This window comes from Muscardinus avellanarius (genome assembly GCF_963383645.1).
Source record: "Muscardinus avellanarius genome assembly, chromosome: 7".
Lineage (NCBI taxonomy): Eukaryota > Metazoa > Chordata > Mammalia > Rodentia > Gliridae > Muscardinus > Muscardinus avellanarius.
Genome location: NC_137793.1, coordinates 66,490,980 through 66,517,834, shown reverse-complemented (window position 1 = coordinate 66,517,834; position 26,855 = coordinate 66,490,980). Strand labels below are relative to the sequence as shown.

The following is a 26,855-nucleotide window of genomic DNA, read 5'->3' as shown; positions in this document are numbered from 1 at the left end:
TCTGTTTCTCTGTCCCTCTCTCTATTCTTTAAACTTCCCACAATGAAGTGAATAATTTTCCTCTGCTACATGATGGGAGGTGTCATGATCTGCTAACTCCCCCCTGGTGGGGAGTTCACGGATTGGGCCCTTCTAAGCTGTGAGCCAGCTGGGTCTGGTGGCACATGCCTGTTATCCCAGTACTTGGAGGCTGAGACAGGAAGATCGCAGGTCTGTGGCCAGCCTCGGCTATTAGTGAGACTATTTCAAAAAGTAAACATAGGGCTGGGGGTATGGGACAGAGGTGGAATGTCCCTGTGTTCAATCCCCAGTACCACTAAAAAAAGAAAAAAACTGTGAGCCAAAGTAAGCCTCCATAAGGTGATTATTGCAGTGTTTGTTACAGTGACAGAATGCTGACACCCTGATAAAATCCAAATGGTATAGATTCTTACAGTGTTGAAAAACCTACTCTTTTAAAAGGATGTTCATTGGATATAAATCCAATTTCATAATTTTGGGGACCACCAGCAAAAGATAACATTTGCTATAGAGGTTTCTCCCAGCCTCCTGCTTCTAGTATCTTGTACTTATTGAGTAAAACAAATATCAAGTTGTTTAGTTTCCCAAATATTTCAAATCTCTCAGAGCATGTACACTGCTGTTTTCCTTCTCCTAGGAAACACCTGCACCTTCAACATACACCTCAAGTGTTGATACCTTAGCAAAGACTTACGTGATTCTTATCTGAACTTTTCTCAGAATTCCTAAGCTCCCTTTGCATCGTTACTGCATTTATCATATTGGAAATATTTTTGGAAGAACCCACTTTCCCACTAAGCTTAAGCTCCATGGGGTTGAGAACATAACTCTTTAATTTTGAATCATTAAGGCCTTAGATAATCTGTGATACAGTTGTTTTGTATCTGTTGAATAAAGGAAGATCTTAACATATTTCATTGCTCTGAGTAAATAATAGAAAATGTAATTGTAAAATAAAGGTGTTTTCTGTATAAACTGTAATAGTGCTAAAAAATTTGTGTAAGTTTTTAGCTTCACCAGAATGTCTATGACGTATTACAAGACAATTTGAAGAAAATGAGTGACTTAATTCTTAGAATAAAACTTGATAAGGTGATATGAAGTTCATATATAACAGACCATATAGCCATTTATTATATAGTATACGAAGTCTCCTTCATATTACGATCAATACTCAACTTAATATATTAATGAGAACAGTAGTGCAGATAATAAAAACAATAGTCAGAGCCAGGTGTGGTGGTGCACACTTATAATCCCAGCATTTGGAAAGCTGAGACAGGAGGATCGGGGTTCACGGATAGCCTCAGCTACTACTTAGGCCCTTTGCAACTTAGTGAGACCCTGTTTCAAAATAAAGAATAAGGGAGGTGGAGACTGGAGGATCTCCGTTCACGGACAGCCTCAGCCACTTAGCGAGGCCCTTTGCAACTCAGTGAGACCCTGTTTCAAAAATAAAAGACTAAAAAATAGGGCTGGAGGTGTAGCTTGGAAGTACAATGCCCCTGGGTGCCATCCCCAGGACCGCCAAAAAAAAGGGGGATAAAAAAATAGACTAGGGGTGTAGCTCAGAGTTAAAATGCCCCTGATGGTCGGCTCACTCCAGACTTGGTGCCTGTTTCTACACCGTCATCCAAACTCAGCAGCCCTTGCCCTCTCTTCCTTCAAAGCCTGACGCAGGGCTTTTGTCATCTGAGGTCTTCCTTAGTTGACTGTATGTGGCTATTCATGTTTTCATTGGCCAGTGTTACATACTCAGAACAGCACTCATTCACTTGTGTTCTCAGTGACTGATAAAAGGTACATAAATCTTTAGCACTAGTGAGACTCAGTGAAAACTTACATAATAAAATAATTTCAGCTGTACCTTGAAAATTGTTCTGACTGCTGGGCATGGTGGCGCACGCTTGTAATCCCCGCGCTTGGGATGCAAAGACAGGAGGATCGCGCAGGCTCGAAGCCAGCCACGTGCGCTGGCTTAGGAGACCCTGTTTCCAAATAAAAAAATGTAAAAATAGGTCTGGGAGTGTAGCCCGGAGGTAGAAGGGCTTCCAGGAACCCCAGTGCCACCAAAAAAAAAAAAAAATTGTTATGACAGTAATTGACCTTATATATTTCTCTGTAAATATATCACTGCTAAAATATTAGTTCATCTCAGAACTTAACCTTTTAGAGTCTTATGAGACAAATGTTTTTCACAGAGTGCTGGTACATGGCTATAATCCTAGTACTTGGGAGGCTGAGGCAGAAGGATTGCAGATTCAAGAACAGTTTCAGCAACCTAGAGAGAAAGACCCTGTTTCAAAAAATAGAAATGTTTTTCTACAAGACTGTGTTAAAGGGTGCTTCAGTTTTTTCATTTAATAGCTATGTTTCCATTGGATGATTTAAAGTATTAAATAGTTTTAACATTAAAACAGTTCTTATAATCCCATTTGTACTACATAAGCACCACTTTCAAGTGATTTAGTATATTCAGTGCTAATGATGTCTCTGTAAGAAACTGTCTACTGTTTACAGATAACTGTCTCAGGTGCCCCAGTGGTAGCTGACTTAAGAATGAATATAGATTGGATTCTAGATGGCTGTTCTGACTTCTGATCTTTTTTATTTTATAGAAAGACCATATTCCTTAATGACTCAAAGTAGCTGCCTTTGTGCTACACATATTTTGGAGGTTATGACAGTATTTGGTCTGAAGGGTTTGACCATCACAAACTTTCCATAATTAGATCACTAGAAGAAATAAGAATACTCATCCTGGTTATGGATATATAATTTTTGTGAGAATCAGTTTGCGTATTTTGGGCTAACAGGGATTTTTCTTGTTTCAGCTATTAAATTTTTTGAAATACATTACTGATCTTTAGCACTCTGAGACTATTCAGCTAGTAGATCATTGCTTCTTTGCCCATACATACTGAGATACCATAGGAGTTACATGGTTTAACTAACACTGATCAGAGACTCAGACAGCAAACGGGAACGATCAATAGTCACAGAACTTTCAACCATCGGCAGTCTAAGTTAATTTCCTGTCAATAACTTGGTTATTGACTTTTTGTTACTATTCTGTCTCTCCATAGGTTTGTAAAAGAATGGATTTGGTCTGCCAGAGAATGTTGAATCAGGGATTTCTAAAAGTGGAGAGGTACCATAATCTATGTCAGAAACAAGTTAAAGCACAACTTCCAAGGTATGATATGGCTAACAATAATATTAATTTCCAGTTGGGGGTATTGTTTATTTGTTTACTTTAAGGATAGCCTTTTTTGTTGTGGCCATTCTCCTGAATTACAAGCATGTACCATAACATCCTTTTTTTGTGTGTGTGTGTTGGTGGTACTGGGGGTGGAACCCAGGGACTTTCTACCTCTGGGCTATACTTCCAGACCTATTTTATACTTTATTTGGAAACAGGGTCTCACTGGTAGCTGAGGCTGGCTTCAAACCAGTGCGATTCTCCCGTCTCAGCCTCCCAAGCACAGGGATTACAAGCATGTGCCACCATGCCCAGCCAGTTGTTTGTTTTTTTAATCTCAGCTTTCATGATAGCCAGTTTGTGTTTATTCGTTTGTTTGGTTTGTATCAGAGTATACATAGATCACAGTACAAAGCAGTATTGGTTGTATAATAGTGAGTACACCAGGCATAGTGGCACACGCTTGTAATCCCAGCGTTTAGGAGGCTGAAACAGGAGGATTGCGGTTCACAGACGGCCTCAGCTACTATTTAGGGAGGCTCTTTCTTTGCAACTCATTGCAACTCTGTTTCAAAATAAAGAATAAAAAATAGGGCTGGAGGTGTAGCTCAGAGGTAGAATGCCCCCTGGGTTCCATCCACAGTACTGCAAAATAATGGTGGTGGTGGTGGTGGGTGTATCTGCCTTCCAGATCACAGTAAGTGATTTCTACTGTCATCTGTTCGCTCTCACCATTTTTGTTCAACATTTGTTAAAATATTATTGTCAGGGTAGTAGGCAAGAAAATAAAAGGCATTCACATGTGAAAAATGTAAAGTAAAACTGTGTTCAAGGATGACTTGCTCTTGTATACAAGTATTATACAAATGTAACATTAGAGGTTACAAACAACAATTAGAGGTTTAGCAAGATATGGGATGTAAGATTAATATACAAAAACCAGTTGTGTTTCTTTACACCGGCAGTGAACCATTGAAAATGAAGTTAAATGCCAGGCGTGGTGGCGCGCGCTTGTAATTCCGGTGCTTGGGAGGCAGAGACAGGAGGATGGCGCAGATTCAAAGCCAGCATTGCTGGCTTACAAGATGCTTTTTCAGCTGGGCGTGGTGGCGCACACTTGTAATCCCCGCGCTTGTGAGGCTGAGACAGGAGGATCGCGCAGGTTCGAAGCCAGCCGCACTGGCTTAAGAGACCCTGTTTCAAAAAAAAAAAAAAAGATGCTGTTTCCAAATAAAATATAAAATGGGTCTGGGACTGTAGCCCGGAGGTAGAAGGGTTCAATCTCAGTATCACCAAAAAAAAAAAAAGAAGTTAAAAAGACAATTCAGAAGACAATTCAGCCGGGCGTGGTGGCGCATGCTTGTAATCCCTACACTTGGGAGGCTGAGAGGCTGAGACAGGAGGATCACACAGGTTCGAAGCCAGCCTCAGCTACTTAGTGAGGCTCTCAGCAACTTAGTGAGACCCTGTTTCCAAATAAAACATAAAATAGGTCTGGGAGTATATCCTGGAGGTAGAAAGCCTCTGGGTTCCACCCCCAGTACCACCAAAAAAAAAAAAAAGACAATTCAACATACAATAACACTAAAAGAATGAAATATTAATAATAAATATACTTGAGAAGCTAGACATGATAGTACAGCCTATAATCCCAGCAATTTGAAATGCTGAGGCGGGGTGATTGTAATTTAGAGGCCAGCTAAATGCTTTAAACTGTGTTTCAAAATTTTAAAAAGATGTAGCATGGTGGTAGAGCGTTTATCTAGGATGTACCAAGTCTTGGGTTTGATCCTAAATACTGTTAAAAAAAAAAAAAAGCCAATCATGTGGTACATGCCTGTAATCCCAGTATTTAGGAGTACTCCTGAGAAAGGAGGATCGCAGGTTCGAGCACAGCCTCAGCAACTTAGTGAGGCCCTGTATCAAAATGAAAAACAAGCCAGGCGTGGTGGCGCACACTTGTAATCCTTGCGCTTGGGAGGTGGAGACAGGAGGGCAGGTTCAAAGCCAGCCTCACAGGCTTAAGAGACCCTGTTGTGTTTTTTTTTTTTTTTTTTTTTTTTTTGTGTGTGTGTGTGTGTGGTACGGGGTTCCTGGAAGCCCTTCTACCTCTGGGATACACTCCCACGGGCTACACTCTCAGACCTATTTTTTAACTTTTTTATGTGGAAACAGGGTCTCTTAAGCCAGCAAGGCTGGCTCCAAACCAGCGTGATCCTCCTGTCTCTGCCTCCCAAGCACAGGGATTACAAGCGTGCGCCACCACGCCTGGCAAGAGACCCTGTTTTTAAATAAAAAATATAAAATGGGTCTGGGAGTATAGCCCGGAGGTAGAAGGGTTCCATCCCTAGTACCACAGTAAATAAATAAATAAATAAATAAATAAATAAATAAATAAATAAGGCTGGGGATATAGCTTGGATGTGGGCAAAGGATTTGAATAGACATTTCTCCAAAGAAGTCATATTGTTGTGCTTGGTGGCACTCGCATATACACATGACTATAATCCTAGTTCTTGGGAGGCTGAGACAGGAGGATCTCAGTTTCAAGGATAGCCATGGCAATTTAGAGACCCTACGCAACTTGCTAAAACTCTGTTTCAAAATAAAAAAATTTAGCCGGGCGTGGTGACACACACTTGTAATCCCCACACTTGAGAGGCGGAGACAGGAGGATCGCACAGGTTCAAAGCTAGCTGCACTGGTTTAAGAGACCCTGTTTCCAAATAAAAATATAAAATAGGTCTGGGAATGTAGTCCGGAGGTAGAAGGGTTCCATCCCCAGTACCACCAAAAATAAATTTTAAAAATAAATTTAAAAATAAAAAAATGTATGCCCTCTAGGTAGAATGTCCCTGGGTTTAATCCCCAGTACCACGCACACAAAAATAATATATACTAATGTCCAGTAAATATGAAAAATGCTCAACATCATTTGTCATAAGGAAAATATGAATCAAACCCATAATGAGAAAACACTTTATATCTCCTAGGGTATCAAAATGAGAGAGACAGAAAATGTTGGGTAGAATGTAGACAAATTGGAGCCAGAATATATTGCTGTTGAAATACAAAATGGTGCAGCCGCTTTCAAACAGTTTGACTTTTCTAAAAAGTTAAACTGCAGAGCACAGTGACACGCATGCCTGTAATCCCAGGATTTGGGAGACTGAGGCAGGAAGATCACAAGTTAGATAGAGGTCAACCTCAGCAACTTTGTGAGATTTTGTTTCAAAATTTAAAAACTAGCCAGGCGTGGTGGTACATGCTTGTAATCCCAGTATTTGGGAGACTGTAACAGGAAGATCACAGGTTCACAGCCAGCCTCAGCCATTTAGTAAGGCCTTCCACACTTTAGTGAGACCCTGTTTCAAAATAAAAAACAGAATAGGGCTAGGAGTGTAGCTCAAAGGTAGAGTGCCCCTGGGTTCAGCCTCCCAGTACTGAAAAAGGGAAAAAGAGGGAGAGGGAGGAAGGTACAAAGAGAGGGAGGGAAGGAAGAATTAAAATAGACATGGGAGTTAGCTTAGAGGTAGAATATCCTAAATTCAATCTCTAGTATCACATGCACACAAAAGTTAAACAAATCTACCATATGACCCAGTAGTTTCACTTCTAAATATATACTCAAGAGAACTTAAAGCAGGAGTTAACACAAAAACACCACAGGACCTAGGGTAGTGTTTGTCTAGCATGTGTGGGGTCCTGGATCAATCTATAGAATGGAAAAAATGCCCCAAAAACTTACATAAAAGTAATTTTAGCAGCATTATTCATAGTAGCTAAAAAATGGAAACAAGCCAATGAATAGAGTATTGATATGTCCATACAATTGAATATTATTTAGCATGAAAAAATACATACAGGTATGAATCAACCACAAGAACTGTGCTAAGAAGCTAAACACAATACATACCATATCATTACATTTATACAAAATGTTCAGAATATTAAAATCTATAAAAACAAAGTAGATTACTGGCTTGCAGAATGGGTATGAGTGATAATGGTTATATATCCTTTTTTTTTTTTTTTTAAAGAATTTGGGATTAAACCCAGGACCATTTTACCTCTGAGCTACACCCCTAGCCCTTGTTTTTTTTTCTTTGCAGTACTGGGGATTGAACTCAGGGGCACTCTACCTCCGAGCTACACCCCCAGCCCTATTTTTTATTCTTTATTTTGAAACAGGGTCTCACTAAGTAGCTGAAGCTGGCTACAACCTTTGATCCTCCTGTCTAAGCCTCCTAAGTACTGGGATTACAAGTATGGCCCACCACAAATGGCTTCATATCCTTCATTCTTATGTGGTGGTGAAAATGTTCTTAAATTAGTGATGATGGCTATTTAACTCTGAGTATTCTAAATATTGTACACTTTGAAATAATGAATTTTATGCATTAATTCCTTATTAATAAAACTGTTGAAGAGCCGGGTGTGGAGTATTGCACAGTTTCAAAGCCAGCCTCAGCTACTTAGTGAGGCTCTCAGCAACTTAGTGAGACCCTGTTTCGAAATAAAATATAAAATGGGTCTGGCAGTATAGTCCAGAAGTAGAAAAGCCCCTGGGTTCCACTCCCAGTAACACACACACACACACACACACACACACACACACACACACACACACCTGTTGAAGAAGTTTAAGGGAAGTAAAATTTGTGTTTTTGTGGCAATGGAGATTAACCTAGGTCCTCATGCATGCTAAGTAAGTGTCTACCACTAAGCTATATCCTAGCCCTAGAAGTCAATTTTATGAATAAAAACATGTAGTCACTTGCCTGTGTAGCCATGTGTAGTTCTTTTCCAATTATCTAATTTCTCTGAATCTAATAGTCATTGGGCTTGATATAGTCAAAACACATACACACAATTTTTTGTACTGCTCCGGTCAAACCCAAATCTTCATGCATGCTAGACAAGTGCTTTACCACCGAGCTCTACCCCCCAGCTCTAATTCTTATTAAGTATGAGGGTCTTTTTCAAATATTTTATCATTACTAGTTCTTAACAATGACTCCCATACATAAATTTTTTTATGTGTGGGAAGGTACTTGGGATTCTACATATGAACTATACTCTCAACCCTATTTTATTTTTTTATTTTGAAACAGGTCTCACTAAGTTGCTGAGGGCCTCACTAAGTTGATGAGGCTGGCCTAGAACCTGTAATCTGTCTTAGGTTCCCAAACCAGTTGTAGATTTCTGAATTAACATGTCAAGCTGTAATCCCAGTACTTGGGAGGCTGAAACAGGAGGATCACAGGCTCCAGGACAGCTTCGACAAGAGCAAGACTCTCAGAAACCTAGCGAGACCTTGTTTCAAAATAAAAATAAAATAAGGTTAGGGGTGTAGTTTGGAGTCGAATGCCCAAGTTCAATCCCCAGTACCACAAATTAATTAATCAACATGTTAGTTAATTAGCATGTTAAAGTAAAGCTACTCTAATGGTTGCCATTTGTCTTTATTATTATTTTAGGAGAGAGTCAGAAAGGAGAAACCATTCTTTAGCTCGTCATGCAGACATTCTTGCTGCTGTGGAAACAAGGCTGTCACTATTGAATATGACTTTTATGAAGTATGTGGATTCCAATCTCTGTTGCTTCATCCCAGGAAAGGTAAACTTGAACTGCTTGTCCAAATAACTGGATTGTCCTGTGTAGATTGTTATAAACCTAAAAGGTGATTTTTTGAAATGTCAGAATTGTTCCTACTTCTGTGAATGGGTTAGTTTAGCTCCTATATTGTTATAAGTTTAAAGATATATCATTTGTGTAATGTTTATATTTAATATTCAGATAAACTTGTTAAAAGAGTTTATATGCACTGGGGATGGTGGTGCGCGCCTGTGATCCTAATGCTGGGACGCTGAGACAGAAGGGTTACAGGTTGAAGGATAGCCTCAGCAAGACTCAGCAACCTAGCGAGACCTTGTTTCAAAATCAGAGATAGATGCCCTTGGGTTCAATCCCTGATGCAACCAAAAAAAATGTTGGCCGGGCGTGGTGGGCACGCTTGTCATCCCCGCGCTGGGGAGGCGGAGACAGGAGGATCGCGCAGGTTCCAAGCCAGCCGCGCGCGCCGGCTTAGGAGACCCTGTTTCCAAATAAAAATGCAAAAATAGGTCTGGGAGTGTAGCCCGGATGTAGAAGGGCTTCCAGGAACCCCAGTACCACCAAAAAAAAAAAAAAAAGTTGGTTTGTTTGGTTTGTTTTTTTTTTTCCTAAGAAAGAAATTGAAACTTTTACTTTTTATTAAGATCCCAGAAAGAGTGCAATGAATTAGACAAGGGATTATTCTACCTGCAAGGTTGTTATAGTTGCGGGAAGGTAGAAAAACAAGCTGGAGTTTCATGACAGCCTTATTAATGTCCTGATTTGACCAGAATAAATCATTGCTCTATAGCAACACAGAGCCAAGTAATGGCCCTCACTTACACAGAAATAAGTATATTATGGAATATTTACTTTAGGCTGATGAAAACCCTAGCAAACCACATGCTCCTTAAATCTATGGCAGTATCTTTCTTCTTTAATTAAGTATAAATTCTGATGAGATATAGAAGCAGTAGAGATGAATTTACTGGTCACTTTGCTCTCATTGAAGCTGTCAAGAGTCCCATAACTTGGTTGGAATGTTATGTTTTGTTATTCCCATAGACAATTTACATTGGTAGTACTGAATGTGTACTGTGTTCATTTTAGTTTTCTATGGCATTTATTTGGAGAGACAATCCTATTTCAAATTTTATTTATAATATTCCTTGGTATCTATTACTTTCCTTATTTACAAATGCTTTTGTAGGTACTATAAAAAGGTAACCAGTTAGGAACTTTATATTCTAATTTTTTTCTTTTTTATGTACTAGAGATGGTACCCAAATGTTCTACCACCAAGCTATAGCCAACCCCACCCCACCACCAAGCTCTTTTTGGTGTGTTTTTTTTTTTTTTTATTGAAACAAGGTCTCGCTAAATGCTAAGGCTGTCCTAGAAATTAGGATGTTTCTGCCTCAGCCTCCCAAGTGCTGGGATGACAGGCATGCACCAGTATACCCAGTTAGATGCTAATTCAGATTTTTTTTCCAAAATTGTTCGCTCGCTTGCGCTCGCGCGCTCTCTCTCTCTCTCTCTCTCTCTCTCTCTCTCTCTCTCTCTCAATATGGTACTGAGGATTCAACTCAGGAGCATTTACCTTTTTAGTTACACCCAGCCTTTAAAAAAAAAAAAAAAAAACAGGGTCTCACTAAGCTGTGTAGGAGGGCCTTGCTAAATTGCTGAGGCAGGCTGTGAACCTTTGATTCTTCTGTCTCAGCCTCCCAAGTACTGAGATTACAGTTGTGCACCACACCTGGCTAGGTATTAACTCTTTAAGTGTTGCTAAAAGTTGTTTGTTTGTTTGTTTTTTCTGTACTGGAAATTGAACTTAGGGGCATTCTACCTTTGAGCTACAGCCCCAGCCCTATTTTATTTTTTATTTTGAAACAGGATCTCAGCTAAATTGCTGAGGCTGGCTGAGATCCTTTTGTCTCAGCCTCCCAGGTAGTGGGATTACAAGCATGCACCACCAGGCCCAACTTGAAAAGTCCTCTGAAGCTGGGCATAATCCCAGTACTTGGGAGGCTGAGACAGGATTGCAAGTTCATGGCCAGTCTCAGCTACTTGGTGAAGCCCTCCACAACTTAGTGAGACCCTGCTTCAAAACAAAGGATAAAATAGGGTTGGAGGTATAGCTCAGAGGTAGAATGCTCCCGGGTTCAACCCCTAGTTCCGCAAAAACAAAAAGAAAAGAAAATTCCTTTGAACCATTATAGATTGACCTCTGGCTTTAGAGGTTTTTTTCTTTATGTTCATTTTGAAGAACACAGATGTTTAGGAGACATCTTACAGTTTTGTTAACTTAAAAACAATTTAGTCAGTTAACAGAATGGAGTATTTTGTGGCCAAGTTCATTGGCCTATAGAGATTAAAATATTTATTGTCTGACCTTTACAAAAGAAGGTGATGAAACTGGCCTCAAACCTGCAATCTTCCCAAGTCAGCCTCCCAAGCCAGTTGTAGATTTCTGAAATAACATGTCAAGCTGGGTGTGATGACACACTCCTGTAATCCCAGTACTTAGGAGGTATAGATAAAAAAAATAAAGAGTGGGGGGTGTGACATGGAGGTAGAGTGCTCCTGGGTTCATCCCCAGTACCAAACTCTACTGCAAATGAAGAAAAGAAGACACCAGTCTGTATTCTAGTTCATTAGCCTCACATAATTAATGGTGATCCTGTCTATGCAAATGAGGTCAATTTCAGTTGAGTCTTGTTGTTTTTTAGAAATGCTCATCGAATTGTCATTTAAAATTCTAGTTCTAAAATAACATAACAAGACAAAGGTTGCAGCAGCAGAGGACATCTTCAGCTTTCAAGATACAGTGTGTCCTCTTAGCATTTACCTTGCGCACCTCCTTACCTGAAGCCTTTTCCTTGCCCACAGTAGACTAGCAGGTGGAAAGGGGCCTTGAACCAACCTTTACCTCATTATGTGGCTACTTATCCCTGTCTCTTGTGAAATACTTTCTAATTTTCAGAGCACTTACACATCATCTCATTTACTTACCATCACAGCCATGTACTGTAGATAGTATAAATATTACTATGCCTATTTCATTTGTTAGGAAATAGTTAATTGTGCCAGACCTGGTGGTGAATGCTTGTAATCCCAGTTCTTGGGATGCTGAGACAGGAGGATCGCAGATTTGAGATCAGCCTCAGCAACTTAGCGAGACCTTGTTTTTATATTAAAAATAAATTGGACTAGGGTTGTAGTGCAGAGTTCAGTTCCCAGTACCAAAAAGAGAGAGAGAAGTTAATTGAGCTGGGCCTGGTGAAGCACACCTGTAATCTCAGTACTTGGGAGGCTGAGACGGGAAGATAGCAGGTTCAAGGTTGGCCTTGACAACTTAGCGTGATTCTGTTTTAGTATAAAAAGGGCTAAGGGAATAACTCAGAGGTAGAATGCCCTTAGGTTCAATCCTCAGAACAAAAGAAAAGAAAAGAAAATAGTTAATCGATTTGATGAAAGCTAGTCTCGTCTTTTGATTTCTATTGTTTTCATTACTATTATTTCTATTTTTTTTACTAGTAATCCATTTCTTCACAAGCATTTATCCTGATTTTTTTTCTCCTACAAGCCTGTGTTTGACTGGAAATAACAGATGTTTCCTATCATAATTCAACTTGAATTATTTTGTTTCTTAAAACTACTTTCTTTATAGCTTATATCCTACTTAAAACAACAGTATGTATACTCAAAATTTGTCACTTTTATGTGGCTGGCACTTTTTTGTCTTACTTAGACTAAAATTGCTAATGTATCATTATTTGCAGTATTTGGATGGTTTATAACTATTCCCTTTTTAATACTTCTTATCCTTAAATTTTTCAAATTCTATCTTCAAAACATAAAGTGACATTAAATGTTCACATGCCGAAGTAAGGACATTGTGTTAGTTATCTTTCCATTACAGTAACAAATACCTAAGAATCCACTTACAAGAGGAAAGGTTTATTTGGCTAATGGTGTCAGGGGTTTTATTCTATGGTCTTGGTGCTGTTATTTTGTGTCCATAGCAACACATGGAAGCATATGCTGAAGCATATGGTGGAGGAGCAAAGGCTGGGGGCGGGGGGTGTTGGGAGCCCCAGGAACCCTTCCAAGAGCATGCCTCTAATAACCTAACTGTCCACTAGTCCCTGCCTTTAAAGGTTCCACCACTGCCTAGTAGCACCTCCCAGTAGCCCAGGACTATGTCTTCAACACACCGGTGTTTGGAGGCTCTCCAGGTCCAAACTATAGCAAGCACTGTACAAAATCATTCTCTCTCTGCCTAGTATAATCATGATTTGGTATATGATTTTTTGGGCAGGTTATTTTCCTTAAGATAATGTTCCTGGGTTATAAAAGCCCAAGAACTTTTATACTTTACAAGATAACTAATTTTGTGCTTTTACATAGGATGTATTCATTTTGTTAAATTTCAGATCTACAGTTGGCATTTTATTTCACAAATCCTGGTAGTAACAGTGTAGTTTGGATTCCAGATACATACCACATTTTGAGAGTTTGCCACTGTTACCTAGAGCAGGGGCCAGCCTACTTTTTTGGTAAAAGCCAAATCGTAATTTTTTTTTTTTACTTTTGAGCCATATGGTCTTCAACATAACTATTGGTCAGTGAGAAATAACCAGGGACAAGTAGGTGAATGGCTGTGTCTGTAGTTTAATAAAATAGTAATTTATTTTTTATGGTACTGGGGATTGAGCCCAGGGGCATTCTACCTCTGAGCTATACCCCTCAGCCTATTTTTTATTCTTTATTTTTAAATGGGGTCTCACTAAGTTGCAGAAGATCTCACTAAGTAGCTGAGGCTGGCCGTGAACCTGTGGCCTTCCTGTCTCAGCCTCCCAAGTACTGGGATGTTTATTGGGGTATGCACCACCACACCTGGCTTTAATAAAACACAACTGCAAAAAACTGGCACATGCCAGGTATGGTGGCACACACTTGTAATCCCAGCATTTGGGAGGCTGAGACAGGAGGATTGCGATTTACAGAGACATCCTCAGCTACTTAGGCCCTTTGCAACTCAATGCAACCGTATTTCAAAATAAAGAATAAAAAATGGGGTTGGGGGTATAGCTCGAAGGTAGAATGCCCCTGGGTTTCATCCCCAGTACCAGGGGGAAAAAATAAAACCGGCATTGGCCACATAGGATCATATTTGGCTAAACTTGACCACTACATTAATGTTCTGTTCATCTTCTCTTAAAACTAAGTTGTTATTGGTTGACTTATTCATGCATTCATTTCTCAAATTTTCTGTTTCATAAGCAGTTTTAATTTTCTTTTTGGTGGTAATGGGAATTGAACTCAAGTGCATTCTACCTCCAAGCTATACCCCCAGCCCGTTTATTTATTTACCTATTTACTTACTTGCCTGCCTGCCTGCCTACCTACTTACCTACCTTACTTGTGGTGCTAGGGTAGAATCCAGGGGGCGTTCTACTTCCAGGCAATACCCCATCCCTTTTTTTATTCTTTATTTTGAAACGGTCTCACTAAGTTGTGGAAGGCCTTACTAAGTAGTTGAGGCTGGCTATGAACCTGCCATCCTCCTAGCTCAGCCTCCCAAGTACTGGAATTACAAGCGTAGCCACCACACCTGGCTCCTTTTTTATTTTGACACAAGGCTTACTAGGTTGCTAAGGCTGTCCTCAAACCTTCTATCTCAGGTTTTCAAGTACTGAGTTTACAGGTATATACCACTATTTTTGTGCGCGCGCGCGTGCGCGCGCGTGTGTGTGTGTGTGTGTGTGTGTGTGTGTGTGTGTATTTACTGGAGATTGAACCAGGTACTTTTGAAACAGTACAGAAGGCTTCACTACGTTGCTGCGGCTGGCCACAAAACTACAATTCTCTCATCTGGAATTATAAGTGTGTGCCACTCCCAACTCCTTGACTCCTTGGTTCCTTATTATTGCTTTTATGTTAAGTTCTTGGGTTGCTAACCATTCTGAGAGGTATAGTAATGAAATAAGCTATGAATAGTCCCTGTTCTTGATCATCACTAATAGCCTTGGTATTAACTCTTGTGTTCTCATTGAAAGACAATAATAGTGTTCAACAGTTAGGGTTTTCACAGTAGAAATGATTGTGTAATGTCAGGAAGCTGAATGTCCCTGAACAGAGGACATTTTTTTAATGTTTTGATAAAACTTGTGGTTCTGCTTTTTTTTTTTTTTTTGTGGTACTGGGGTTCCTGGAAACCCTTCTACCTCCGGGCTACACTCCCAAACCTTTTCTGTATTTTTTAAATTTGAAAACAGGGTCTCTTAAGCCAGCGAGGCTGGCTTCGAACCTGCACAATCCTCCTGTCTTCGCCTCCCAAACGCGGGGATTACAAGTGTGCGCCACCACGCCGGTTTATGGTGTTGCATTTTGTTTTCCAGATTTAGCAATTGTACACCTTTTTTTTCTTTTAATTTTTTACATGTAATTTTTTTCTTAAATGATTTGAAAATAAGTTGGAAACATTGTGATCATTGATTCTTAAATATTTCAGTATATTTTCTAAGAACTAGGATACCCAGCAGCGTAGAGACTACCAGCAACCTAGTGAGACCCTGTCTTAATACACAAAACAACACAAGGGCTAGTGGTATAGGTCAGAGGTAGAGTGTGCGTAAGTTCAATCCCCAGTGCCAAAAAAGAAAAAAGTTGCTGGGCATGGTGGCACATGCTTGTAATCCCAGTACTTGGGAGGCTTAGATAGGAAGATCACATGTTCACAGCCAGTCTCAGCTACTTACCTCACCCACCAGCCTCCCTCTTTGACCAGTTGTACTTTCTTTGTATTCTGTCTCCCCTTACCTGTTCAAATTGCAAAGGTTCCTCATTACCGTGTTGTCATCAGACCTACTAATGACAAACAGATCTTTAGCTCTGTTTTCCTTATTTTCACACAACACTTGCTTGTGAGTTGAACCTACTCCAGTCCAGTCTGTCTGACATAGGCTTTGCTATTTACAGGTCTTCCCATTTTTTTTCTTTTTTTTTTTTCTCTTCAGTACTAGGGATTGAACGTAGGGACAGTCTACTCCAAGCTACACTTCCAGCTCTTTTTTGTGGTACTGGGGTTCCTGGAAGCCCTTCTACCTCCGGGCTACACTCCCAGACCTATCTTTTATACTTTTTTATTTGGAAACAGGGTCTCCTAAGCCAGCGCGTGGCTGGCTTCGAACCTGCGCGATCCTCCTGTCTCCACCTCCCAAGCGCAGGGATTACAAGTGTGCGCCACCTCGCCCGGCCCCCAGCCCTATTTTTTATTCTTTATTTTGAAACAGGGTCTCACTAAGTAGCTGAGGTTGGCTGAGAACCTGCAGTCCTCCTATCTCAACCTCTCAAGTACTGGGATTATCTGCACCACCACGCTTGGCGCTTGGTCTTCCTTATGATGTCACTATCCACCACTAAAAAGTATCTGTGTCTTTCATGCCTGAACGCTTAGAACAGGCATTCCTAATCTAGCTCAAACATAGTATAAATATTCTTCTACTAGTATTTATGTACATAAACATAACATCTAGAGATTTATTAATAAATAAAGCTATATTAAATGTATAAATATAATTTTAGGATTGTGTAGTTTTAGAAATCTGTTGATTTTTGCCTTTATGTTCAAAACATAGTATGCTCTCCGAAAACTATATTCTTATATTGAATTTAACTTGTAACTTGCCCCTAAATATGTTTAGATGTGTCGTGTGTGTGTGTGTGTGTGTGTGTGTGTGTGTGTGTGTGTGTGTGTGTGTTACTGAGGATTAAACCCAGAAGCATTCTATCTTTTAACTACACCCCCAGCCTGATTTTATTTCTTATTTGGAAATGGTCTCACTAGGTTGATACAAGTCTTATTACTTGCTGCGGCTATTCTCAAACCTGTGATCATTCTGTCTCAGTCTTCCAAGTACAGGAATTACAGGCATTCACAACCACATCCAGCTAGATGTGTCAATATTAAGCAGTAAAAATATTTGGTCATCTTTATTCCGTATTTAACAAAGATTTATGAAGGATATGCCAGCCACTGATAGAGGGATCTGACACTGAAACAAGCTATGGTCTCTTTGTCATGGAGCTTACTATATTATAGGAAGGTAAAATTCACAGAAACTTACACTGTGTAATGTGTAGTCTGAAGGGAAAATAAAAGGTTTGTTGAAGACGTTAGCATGACTTAAACTGGAGGAGGGTTGAGGGAAAACTACTCTGAGAAGGGAGGCCAAATGAATAAGGAATTTGGTGTGGAGGAGATATACAAGAACATTCCAGGGAAAGGATCCAGAAGTGCAGAAGCCTAGAGCAGCAAATTGGAGGGCTAATTAACAAACTATAGATCAGTTCATGTCTAGTACTGACTGGCAAATAAAGGTGTCAATATGTACAGTCTTTTTAACAAGACTATGTTCTTCCTTTGAGTTTTATTCTTATTAACCATTTGTTAATTATATATAAATATTACATAATTTTTAAAGCTTTGAGCTTCTGGTAGCTTCCATAAATATTTAATTATTTCAGATATGTATATATAAAGTATGACCTATTTCTAGCCCTTGAACTCCTTGAACAGGCCAAGCTGACTGACCTTGAGACTGCTGCCAGTACTGTCCCTATCTCTGTTGTTTCTCCCCAGATCTCCAAGTGACTGATCCCTCCTTCTCATTCACTCTTAATTAAATATATGTCAGAGCCATCTGAAATACCTATGTGCCATATTCCCTCTTTCCCAAACAGGAACTATCATGACTTTCTTTTTTCCTCTCAACACAGTTTAAATTATTTTATTATTTGTTTACTTAAGCCTCATAAGAATAAGAATCTTGTCATTTTTTTTTTGCTATTTTTTACCCCAGTGCTTTGAAACATTACAAGCACATAGGAAAAACCAAATACTTTTTTTATTTATTTATTTATTTTTATTGGTGCACTGTATTCATACATCATAGTAGGATACATACTTTTGTAGACATACATGCACACTTTTCCCAGTCAGCCCCCACCCAATCCCCACCCCATTCTCTCCCTATCCCTCCCTCCCATGCTTGGCTTAGTAGTTGACATCTAGTATTATGGCAATTTATCTAAAATTAAAAATGATAATCTCACATAACAGTTTCATTTGTCTGATACCAAGCTTTTGATGACTTAAAGATAACATTTCAATATTTCTTTTTGCTTTCTTTCTTACCAGAGAATATTTTTTTTTCTATTTTTAGGTGAAACTATCATATATTTATATATTTATTTTTCAGAAAAAAATCTATCCTAATATGGAATATGGACTCTAGGTACCCAAAACGATCTTGAAAAAGAACAAAGCTAGAAGATATATATTTTCTGATTTCAAACCATATAAAGCTACAATAATTGAAACAGTGTAGTACTATTCTAAAGGCAGATATATAAACCATTGGAGTTAAATAAAAGCCTAGAGCTAAATTCTTCCCTATATTGTCAAGTTATTTTTGACAAGGTTTCCACGAACATTTGGTGGTGGAAATATTAATCTTTTAACTAAATATTGTTAAAAAATAATAATTACATGGAAAAGAATAAAATTGGACCCTTACCTAATCCCATATACAAATATTAACTCAAAATAGATAATAGACCTAAATATAAATCTTAAGACTATAAACTTTTAGGAGAAAATCTGGGTCATAAAACCTCACAACATTGAAATTGGCAGTGATTTCTTGGTTATGATTTCAAAGGCACAGGCAACAGAGGAGTATACAAACTCCCTAAAAAAAAAAATTGTATATCCAAAGACAATGTAAACAGAGTTAACAGTTACTAATAGAATGGGATAAAATATTTCCAAATGCTATATCTGAAGGTGTATTAATATTCCAACTAGGAATCCTAGAAATTAACAACAATAAAGGCAAACAATACCCTTTACAGATAGGTAAAAGACTAACATAAATAATGAATCTCCACAGATAACCAATCTTAGTTGTTTGTTGGATGGAAAATCTTGTTTCTCTAGTTCTGGAGTGTGTTACCTATTTCTTCTTTGTAGTTAATCTCTTTGAGTATTTTCTCTAGTGCTGGTTTTGAAGACATAAATTCCTTCAGTTTCTGTTTGTCATGGAAGCTTCTTATTTCTCTATCTAATTTGATAGAAAGTTTTGCTGGGTAGGAAATTTTTGGCTGGAAGTTGTTTTCTTTCAGAGTTTGGAATATGTTACTCCAAGCCCTTCTGGCTCTCATAACTTGGTTTGGGAAGTCTGGAGTGATTCTAATTGGTTTGCCTCTGAATGTCACTTGGCCCTTTGCTTTTGTTGCCTTTAAGATTCTCTGCTTGGCTTCCACATTGGTCATTTTGACAATTATGTGGCGTGGGGATCCTCTTCTCCAATCCTGTCTAAAGGGAGTTCTATAAGTTTCCTGGACCTGTGTATCGACCTCTTGCTCTATGTCTGGAAAATTTTCTGCTATTACTTCCTTGAAGAGATTGTTGATCCCTTTGGTTTCACTTTCTTTTCCCTCCTCTATTCCAATTATTCTTAGGTTAGCTCTCTTAAAATGGGCCCATATTTCTTCAATATCAGATTCCTGCTGTCGGATATTTTTTTCTAGATTAGAAACTATGCGTTCATTTTTGGATTGCTCATCTTCTAAGAGCGAGATTCTGTTCTCCATGTGTTCTAATCGGTTGTTTGTGCTTTGAATTGAGGCCTTTACTTCATTAATTGCATCCTTTATCTCTTTTTGGCTCTCTCTGAGTTCTTTTCGAAGCACCTCTATTATTTCTACAGTTATTTTCCTGATTTGATCTTCTAGAAATCTCTGATTTTCTGTTTTATCGGGTTCTGATGTTGTGGGGTTGTGGGCATTTATTGCTCCAGTATTATTCCTCTTTCCCATGATTTTGGATGTTTGTGCCTTCTCTGGGTTCTTCCCTTGGGTCACTATAACTTCACTTAAGGTGCTCTGGATCTCGAGTCAGTAGTATCTCAGACCCCACTACTCCTTTACTGGGTTATATCACAGAGTCTCCGACCCACAGAGTCGATAGAGGCTGCTTTAGACTGTGGGGGGTGCCAGGTTACACGTTCTCCTATGGTGTGATATCTCTGCCACCGCCCCTCCCCCACTGGGTCAAGTCCCAGGGAGTACAGTACTGGGATTTCTCCTCTGTGGCCCGCAATTTGACTCACTGTTCTTGAGTACGCAGATGTAGCTGTACTGGCCTCGCTGGATTCGGTGCTGCTGCCGCCGGTGGCAATATGGCGCCGCTGCTACGCCCTCGGCTGTGGGGCTGGTGTTTTTCTTCTTGGTTTTGGTTTCCACTCTGAATCCCTGCAGCGTGTGCTGAGCTCGGCCACTGGGAACTTTAGATGCTCTCTGCGCGGAGAAATCCCGCCTGGCTGTTCCGCAGTGGCTCACCTCGGCTTGCTCTAGCCGTCCCGTGAATTCGCCGGCAGTATGGCGCTGCTGCCGCCGCGTCTGCCGCGTCCTCGGACGATAGGCCGGTTATCTCCTCTGTGGCTTGAGCTCTGTTCTCAGTCCGCTTTCTCTCTGGAGCCTGGTGATTTTTTGTTTCACTGGTGATGGTGTTTTCTGGCTATGAAAGGCGCTGATTTTGTGGTAATGGAGGTTTGTTGTTAGCGGGGCTCTTAAGCCCCGCTTTTCTCGGTCGCCATCTTCCCGGCCCAAATACTTGAATAATGTTTATCTTTCAGTTTCTGATATGTTCACATAATTAAATTGTAAGCCCAAGAGAAAGTACTCCATTTTTCTTTGTCTCTTTTTTCTTATGTATGTAGTAGTTCTAACATGATAACTCAATAAGTTATTGAAAAAAAGTTGTTTTCCTTTAAAGTGAATTTCCTATGTAATAGTAATGAAAGGACTAAATACATCATTAACCACTAGTACCTTGGTTTCTGCCTTTGACTGTCTTCTTCCACTTATTCTCCCTTGGCAGTCTCAGTCTCTTGTAAGCTGCTGGCTATTGAATTCTCCCTATCATCTGCAGTCCTTTTCCTACACTCTGACCTGTGTTTCCAGCTGCTTGCTGGGAAGTATCACTTGCCTGTCCCATGTAATTCAAAACCAGCATATCTTATCTTTCATTACATTGGCCTACATATAAACCACCTTAGCCCAGCCAATTCCTGTTCAGTGCCCCACACCCTCAAACTTGGCCTCCTCTGTAAAGTCTCTCTTAGGCTATGAAAAGAATAAGTCCTAAAGGTTTAATTTTACTGACATTTTTTAGGCAAAATTTAAGGTCTATGAATTTAAGCAGGTACTATTCCTTTGTGTGTGTGTGTGTGTGTTTATTACTGGGAATGGAACCCAGGGCCTTCTACCTCTAGGCCATATTTCTAGCCCTATTTTTATTTATTTATTTATTTATTTATTTATTTATTTATTTATTTATTTTTGGGTGGTACTGGGGTTCCTGGAAACCCTTCTACCTCCAGGCTAGACTCCCAGACACCTATTTTTTATATTTTTATTTGGAAACAGGGTCTCTTAAGCCAGCAAGGCTGGCTTCGAACCTGCGCGATCCTCTTGTCTCCGCCTCCCAAGTGTGGGGATTACAAGCGTGCGCCACCATGCCCGGCAAACAGAATAAAAAATTGGGCTGGGTGTATAGCTTAGAGGTAGAATGTCTCTGGGTTTAATCCCCAGTACCACACATGCACACTTATTCAGAAGACTAGGACTGGAACCACATATGACCCAGCCATACTAATTCTAGATGTCTTTCCAAAAGGATTAAAATTAGAATAATATAGATAGGTGCATACCTGTGTTTACAGCAGCACAATTCACAGTAACCAACTTATGGAACCAACCTAGGTGTCCCTCAACATATGAATGGATAACAAAAATGTATATACATTTAGTGTAATTTTACCCAGCCATAAAGAACAAAATTATGTCAGTTACAGGAAAATGGATGAAACTAGAAATTATTGTGCTAATGAGATTCAACCATCTCAAAGTCAAGGATTGTATTTTTTCTTATGCGGAAGCTAGAATGAAAATAGGAAACAAAAGGGACTTCAGTTTCATGAGGAAAGAAACCAGTAGTATAATGGAAGGGGGTTGGGAAAGGGAGGTGAGGAAAGTGAAAAGTGAAGCCAAGGACAGGAACAGTTCAAATACGGTTATGTTGAGACATGAAGTTGTCACTACCAGTGTGTGGAAAGGGAGGAAGGGTGAGTGGGATGGGATGTGGAAAGAAATACACAGTGATGTGCGTATTATTGCATCGCTTTTTTGTGTGGTGCTGGGGATTGAACCCAGGGGCGTTCTACTCTGAGCTATATGTAGACCCCCAGCCCTAATTCATTTTTTATTTTGAAACTGGGCCTCACTAAATTGCTGAAATTGGTTGCAAACCTGTGATTCACCTGTCTCGGCCTCCCAAGTACTGGGATTACAAGCATGTGCCACCATGTCTGGCTGTTTGTATCACTTTGAATCCCACTATGATGTATAGTTACAGTGCACCAATAAAAGTATAAATAAAATATTATAACAAGCCCTAAAACCATGTGTGGCAGGTGGTAATATTACTCATGATGATTATATCAGTTAAATCACTCTGTAGGTCTTTATAAGAACTGCAAGACAAGCAATCACTTCTTTGTCTGTTTAACATCTTTCTTGAAAAAAAATTGAAGTGCTAATGAAAATTTGTTGTCTTAGGTGATTGATGAGATTTATCGAGTGTTGAGATATGTCAATTCTACCAGAGCCCCTCAGCGAGCTCATGAAGTACTACAAGAGTTAAGGGACATTTCCTCCATGGCAATGGAATACTTTGATGAGAAGATTGTTCCAATTCTAAAGAGGAAATTGCCAGGATCAGATGTGTCTGGAAGACTTATGGGCTCTCCTCCAGGTAATCTCTTTTACATTATTTATTCAAGCTTTGTCATTTGCCCAGTTTCCCCCCTTAACGGTATGTCTTCAATTTTTTTTTTTTTTTTTCTTTTGGCGGGTCTGGGGATGGAACCCAGGGGCATTCGACCTCTGAGCTACACCCATTTTGAAACAGTGTCTCATTAAGTTGCAGAGGGCTCACTAAGTAGCTGAGGCTGTCCACAAACCGCAATCCTCCAGTCTCAGCCTCCCAAATGCTGTATCTTGAACTTTTCTTTTTTTTCTTTTTTTCTTCTTTCTTTATTCCTTCCTTCCTTCCTTCCTTCCTTCCTTCCTTCCTTCCTTTCTTTCTTTTTTGTGGTACTTGGATGGGACCCAGGGGCCTTCTAACTTTGAGCTATACCTCCAGCCCTATTTTTTATTCTTTATTTTGAAACAGGGTCTCACTGGGTTGCAGATGGCCTCACTAAGTAGCTGAGGCTGTCCTCGAACTGTGATCCTCCTGTCTCAGCCTCCCAAATGCTGGGATTACAAGCGTGTGCCACCACACCTGGCTTTTCTTGAACTTTTCTGTTAGTAAATACTGTGATTGAATTATAGACCATCTACAACTGATCCACCATTCTTAGACACATTTTTTATTTCTAGTTTCTGTTTAAATGTTGAGATACATAAGGTTATTTGAACACTGTCATTTTCTGTGGTAGCTGAAAGTATACTGGCTCTTAAAAATTTATGCCCTTAATCTACTTAAAAATAAAGCTAGCCCATGTCCTCAACCCTTTCAAATGCTTTAAATTAGGAGGAGATGTATTAAACCTTTTTTTTTTGTTCAAAATAGTTAGCTCCCTACAAACTCAGTGAGGTACTTGAATGGATCGTTAATTTAATAATAAAGCCTTGGCACCTCAGCATTAATATATGTATAGTTTATTAAGTACCTGTTATGAGCACAGCACTGTATTATGTCCTATGGAGACTAAAACGAAATGTCTGTTCTCAGGGATCTTACTATTTCAAAAAGTAAGATATGTTCAAACTCAAAGTTAAATTATCTTAGGCAAGGGAAATATTTTAAGGAGTGTCCATTTACATACTTAAATGTAGCAGAGCCAGAATCTTAAGGAAGATAAAGTCAGTATTGGCTGGTCTGATTGAGACATCACAAGAGGTAAGAATTGATCTGAGTCTTGTGTAAGGGTGAAATGTCTGTTCTCAGGGATCTTACTATTTCAAAAAGTAAGATAGGTTCAAACTCAAAGTTAAATTATCTTAGGCAAGGGAAATATTTTAAGGAGTGTCCATTTACATACTTAAATGTAGCAGAGCCAGAATCTTAAGGAAGATAAAGTCAGTATTGGCTGGTCTGATTGAGACATCACAAGAGGTAAGAATTGGTCTGAGTCTTGTATAAGGGTGGAAGTTGAATAAGTATAAGCAGGAAGAGAAAGAAGAATATACTGTAGAGAAGGAAAATATTGTGGTTATGTAGATGTGCAAGAAGAAAATAGTATGGCAACTTTAGAGGAGGAATATAGATGCGTCTGATTCTTTTAGAAAACCTGCAGAAAGCCAGGCGTGGTAGCTTGTAATCCCTCTACTTGGGAGACTGAGACAGGAGGATCTCGGGTTTGCAGCCAGCCTCAGCTACTTAGTGAGGCCTTCCACAACTTAGTGAGACCATTTCAAAATAAAGAATAAAAAATAGAACTGGGGTATAGCCCAGACGTAGAATGCCCCCTGGGTTCAATCTCCAGTACCGCAAAAAGAAAGAAAAAACCAGCAGGAAATAAGGTTTAAAAACTAGTTATTAGCTTAAATAGTAAATATTACATTATGGTATGTATTCCACATATTCCTATTAAAAAAGTAGTTTCAAAGCCTTCCTATACCGTGTCATGTATGCTATGACCCACACTCTAATGCAGTCCCTATTGTTTGGCTAAATTGAAGGCTTTGCGTGTAAGTGTAGATTGAATGTTAAGAACATGATAGGTCTATACTTATAACTTAAAAGTGTATTTATCTTGATACTGGGGGTTGAACCCCAGAGCATTCTACCGTGAGATACACTCCAGCCCTTTTCATTTTTTGTTTTGAAACAGAGTCTCACTAGATTGCTGAAAGTCTCCCTGAGTTGTTGAGGCTGGTCTCAAACCTGCGATCCTCCTGTCTCAGCCTTTTATGTTTGTTTATTAAAATAAGATAGAAAATATAGTTATTTTCTAACTTTCCTACTTGTATTTTCTTGCTGGGTTTTTTTTTTTTTTTTTTTTTTTTTTTTTTTGCTAGTTCCTAAAAAATGTTTAATAGTATTTAAATCCAAGTTTATGCCATTAAATATCTTTTCCCGTTTACTGGTGGTCCATATACTGCCACATGAGCAGGAGATTCTCAAAAAGTGTCTGATTCATCCATTAAACCAAGTAGATTGAAAAGAAAAAATTTTCAGAAGTGATAAGGAGGACATTCCATTCTAAAATAAGTTTAAGTATTGTTGGTAGGGAAACATTCAGTGATTGACCCTTTGAAACTACTCTCCACAGTTCCGGGACCATCTGCAGCACTAACAACTATGCAGCTCTTCTCCAAGCAAAACCCTTCGAGACAAGAAGTTACCAAGCTCCAGCAGCAGGTTAAAACCAATGGTGCTGGTGTGACTGTACTCAGGCGGGAAATTTCAGAGCTTCGCACCAAAGTGCAAGAACAGCAGAAACAGCTTCAAGACCAAGACCAGAAACTGCTAGAGCAGACCCAAATCATAGGTGAACAAAATGCCCGGTTGGCAGAGCTGGAACGCAAACTACGAGAAGTGATGGAAAGTGCAGTGGGAAACTCCTCTGGGTCTGGGCAGAGTGAGGAGTCTCCTCGGAAAAGAAAGGCAGCAGAAGCTATAGACTCTCTTAGGAAATCTAAACGTCTCCGGAATAGAAAGTGAATTGAAACGTGGTTCTAGTTTCAGAGGAAGACACAGCTTGGTAGCTTCAGCAGTTATGCATATCAGGATGCCGGGAGCAGCGTGGTGTCCCTTAGGCTTCTAGGCTTTCAGAACACACCTTCCACCGAACTCCTGTGGTTGGGACATTCTCTCCCCGCTTCTCCTGGTGGAACTGATGCACAGAATCTTTTTACTTTGCAATAGATTTGTACTAACCAGACCTGTTCTATCATGTTTGGGGGAGTTAACTCTTTTTCTGTGCAGATAATGTTTAAAGTAAGTTTATTTGTTTCTGCATATATGCACATTACATAAGGATCTTAAACCCAGTCTTGACAGACTAGAAGTTAAGTTTAATACAGAAAACGTCCTGTTCACTTGAAAGAAAAAAAACCTACTTTTTAAATGGACATTATCTTGTTTTAAAAAAAATTGACTTTTTGTTATAAGTGACCTTTGTCTGGAATGTCTGAAAAGTAGTTAATGCTTTTTGGTATTGAAGTAATGGGTAATTGAAAGGACTTCCATAGTATTGACTGTAGAAGGAGCCTCTACAGTATTGACTATATATTTTTATAAACTACTGGCAAGGGACCTATCCAGTTGTTACATACATGTTCTCAGTTCTCTTGGGGGCCGTGTCCAACATTTGCATGGGTGGATGCATGCATTGCCTAGTCAACTCACTTTAAAAAGCTCTTGCACTCTTATTTATCCTAAACCTCAATTTGTCTCCACTTTTCAGAGCAGCATCTTCATTGACATAAGTGTTTAGCATCTTCCACCACCACAGCCTGCCCCTAGGGGGAGAGTTGTTAGTCCATTTGTCCTCCAGTTTTATAGGACAAGAGGCTGTCAAAAGCCCATTGTTTTATCTATTCTCCGTAGGGTTCAGGTACACTGGCTATGGCAGAACTCAAAATCCAAGGTCAGACCTCCCAGAGCTAGTACTGATCCTAACTCATCACTGTGTTCGTGCATCAAGGGTGGTGACTGAGTAGGGGACCCAACTTGCGGGTGCATTTTGCCCCGGAAAGAAAGTGCATTGAAGAAAATTGTACCATGAAAAAGCAATTTGGTCATTTCATTTCTGTTGGATGATTTAAGGGAAGCTCTTTAATATTGAATTCAAGCTTTCCTTATCCAATAACTTTAAACAAAAGCTTTAATTTTGTTTGCACTCCTGTTTTGAACTTGTAACTGGAAAAGCATGTCTTGCACTGTTCAACCTTG

The 26,855-nt window shown here is 39.5% G+C and overlaps 1 protein-coding gene across 1 annotated transcript in view; it reads left to right on the top strand.

Annotated features, from left to right (window-relative positions):
• FBXO28 (F-box protein 28) overlaps positions 1–25,622 on the top strand; it is a gene marked incomplete at both ends in the record, with an annotated part of 32,954 nt that extends 7,332 nt beyond the window's left edge. Inside the window, 4 exons of the mRNA XM_080698429.1 lie at positions 3,108–3,217; positions 8,704–8,842; positions 22,508–22,703; positions 25,231–25,622. Of these exons, the coding sequence (XP_080554555.1) occupies positions 3,108–3,217; positions 8,704–8,842; positions 22,508–22,703; positions 25,231–25,622 (837 nt within the window). The remainder of the gene's footprint in view (positions 1–3,107; positions 3,218–8,703; positions 8,843–22,507; positions 22,704–25,230) is intronic.
• Positions 25,623–26,855: the final 1,233 nt, after the last annotated feature.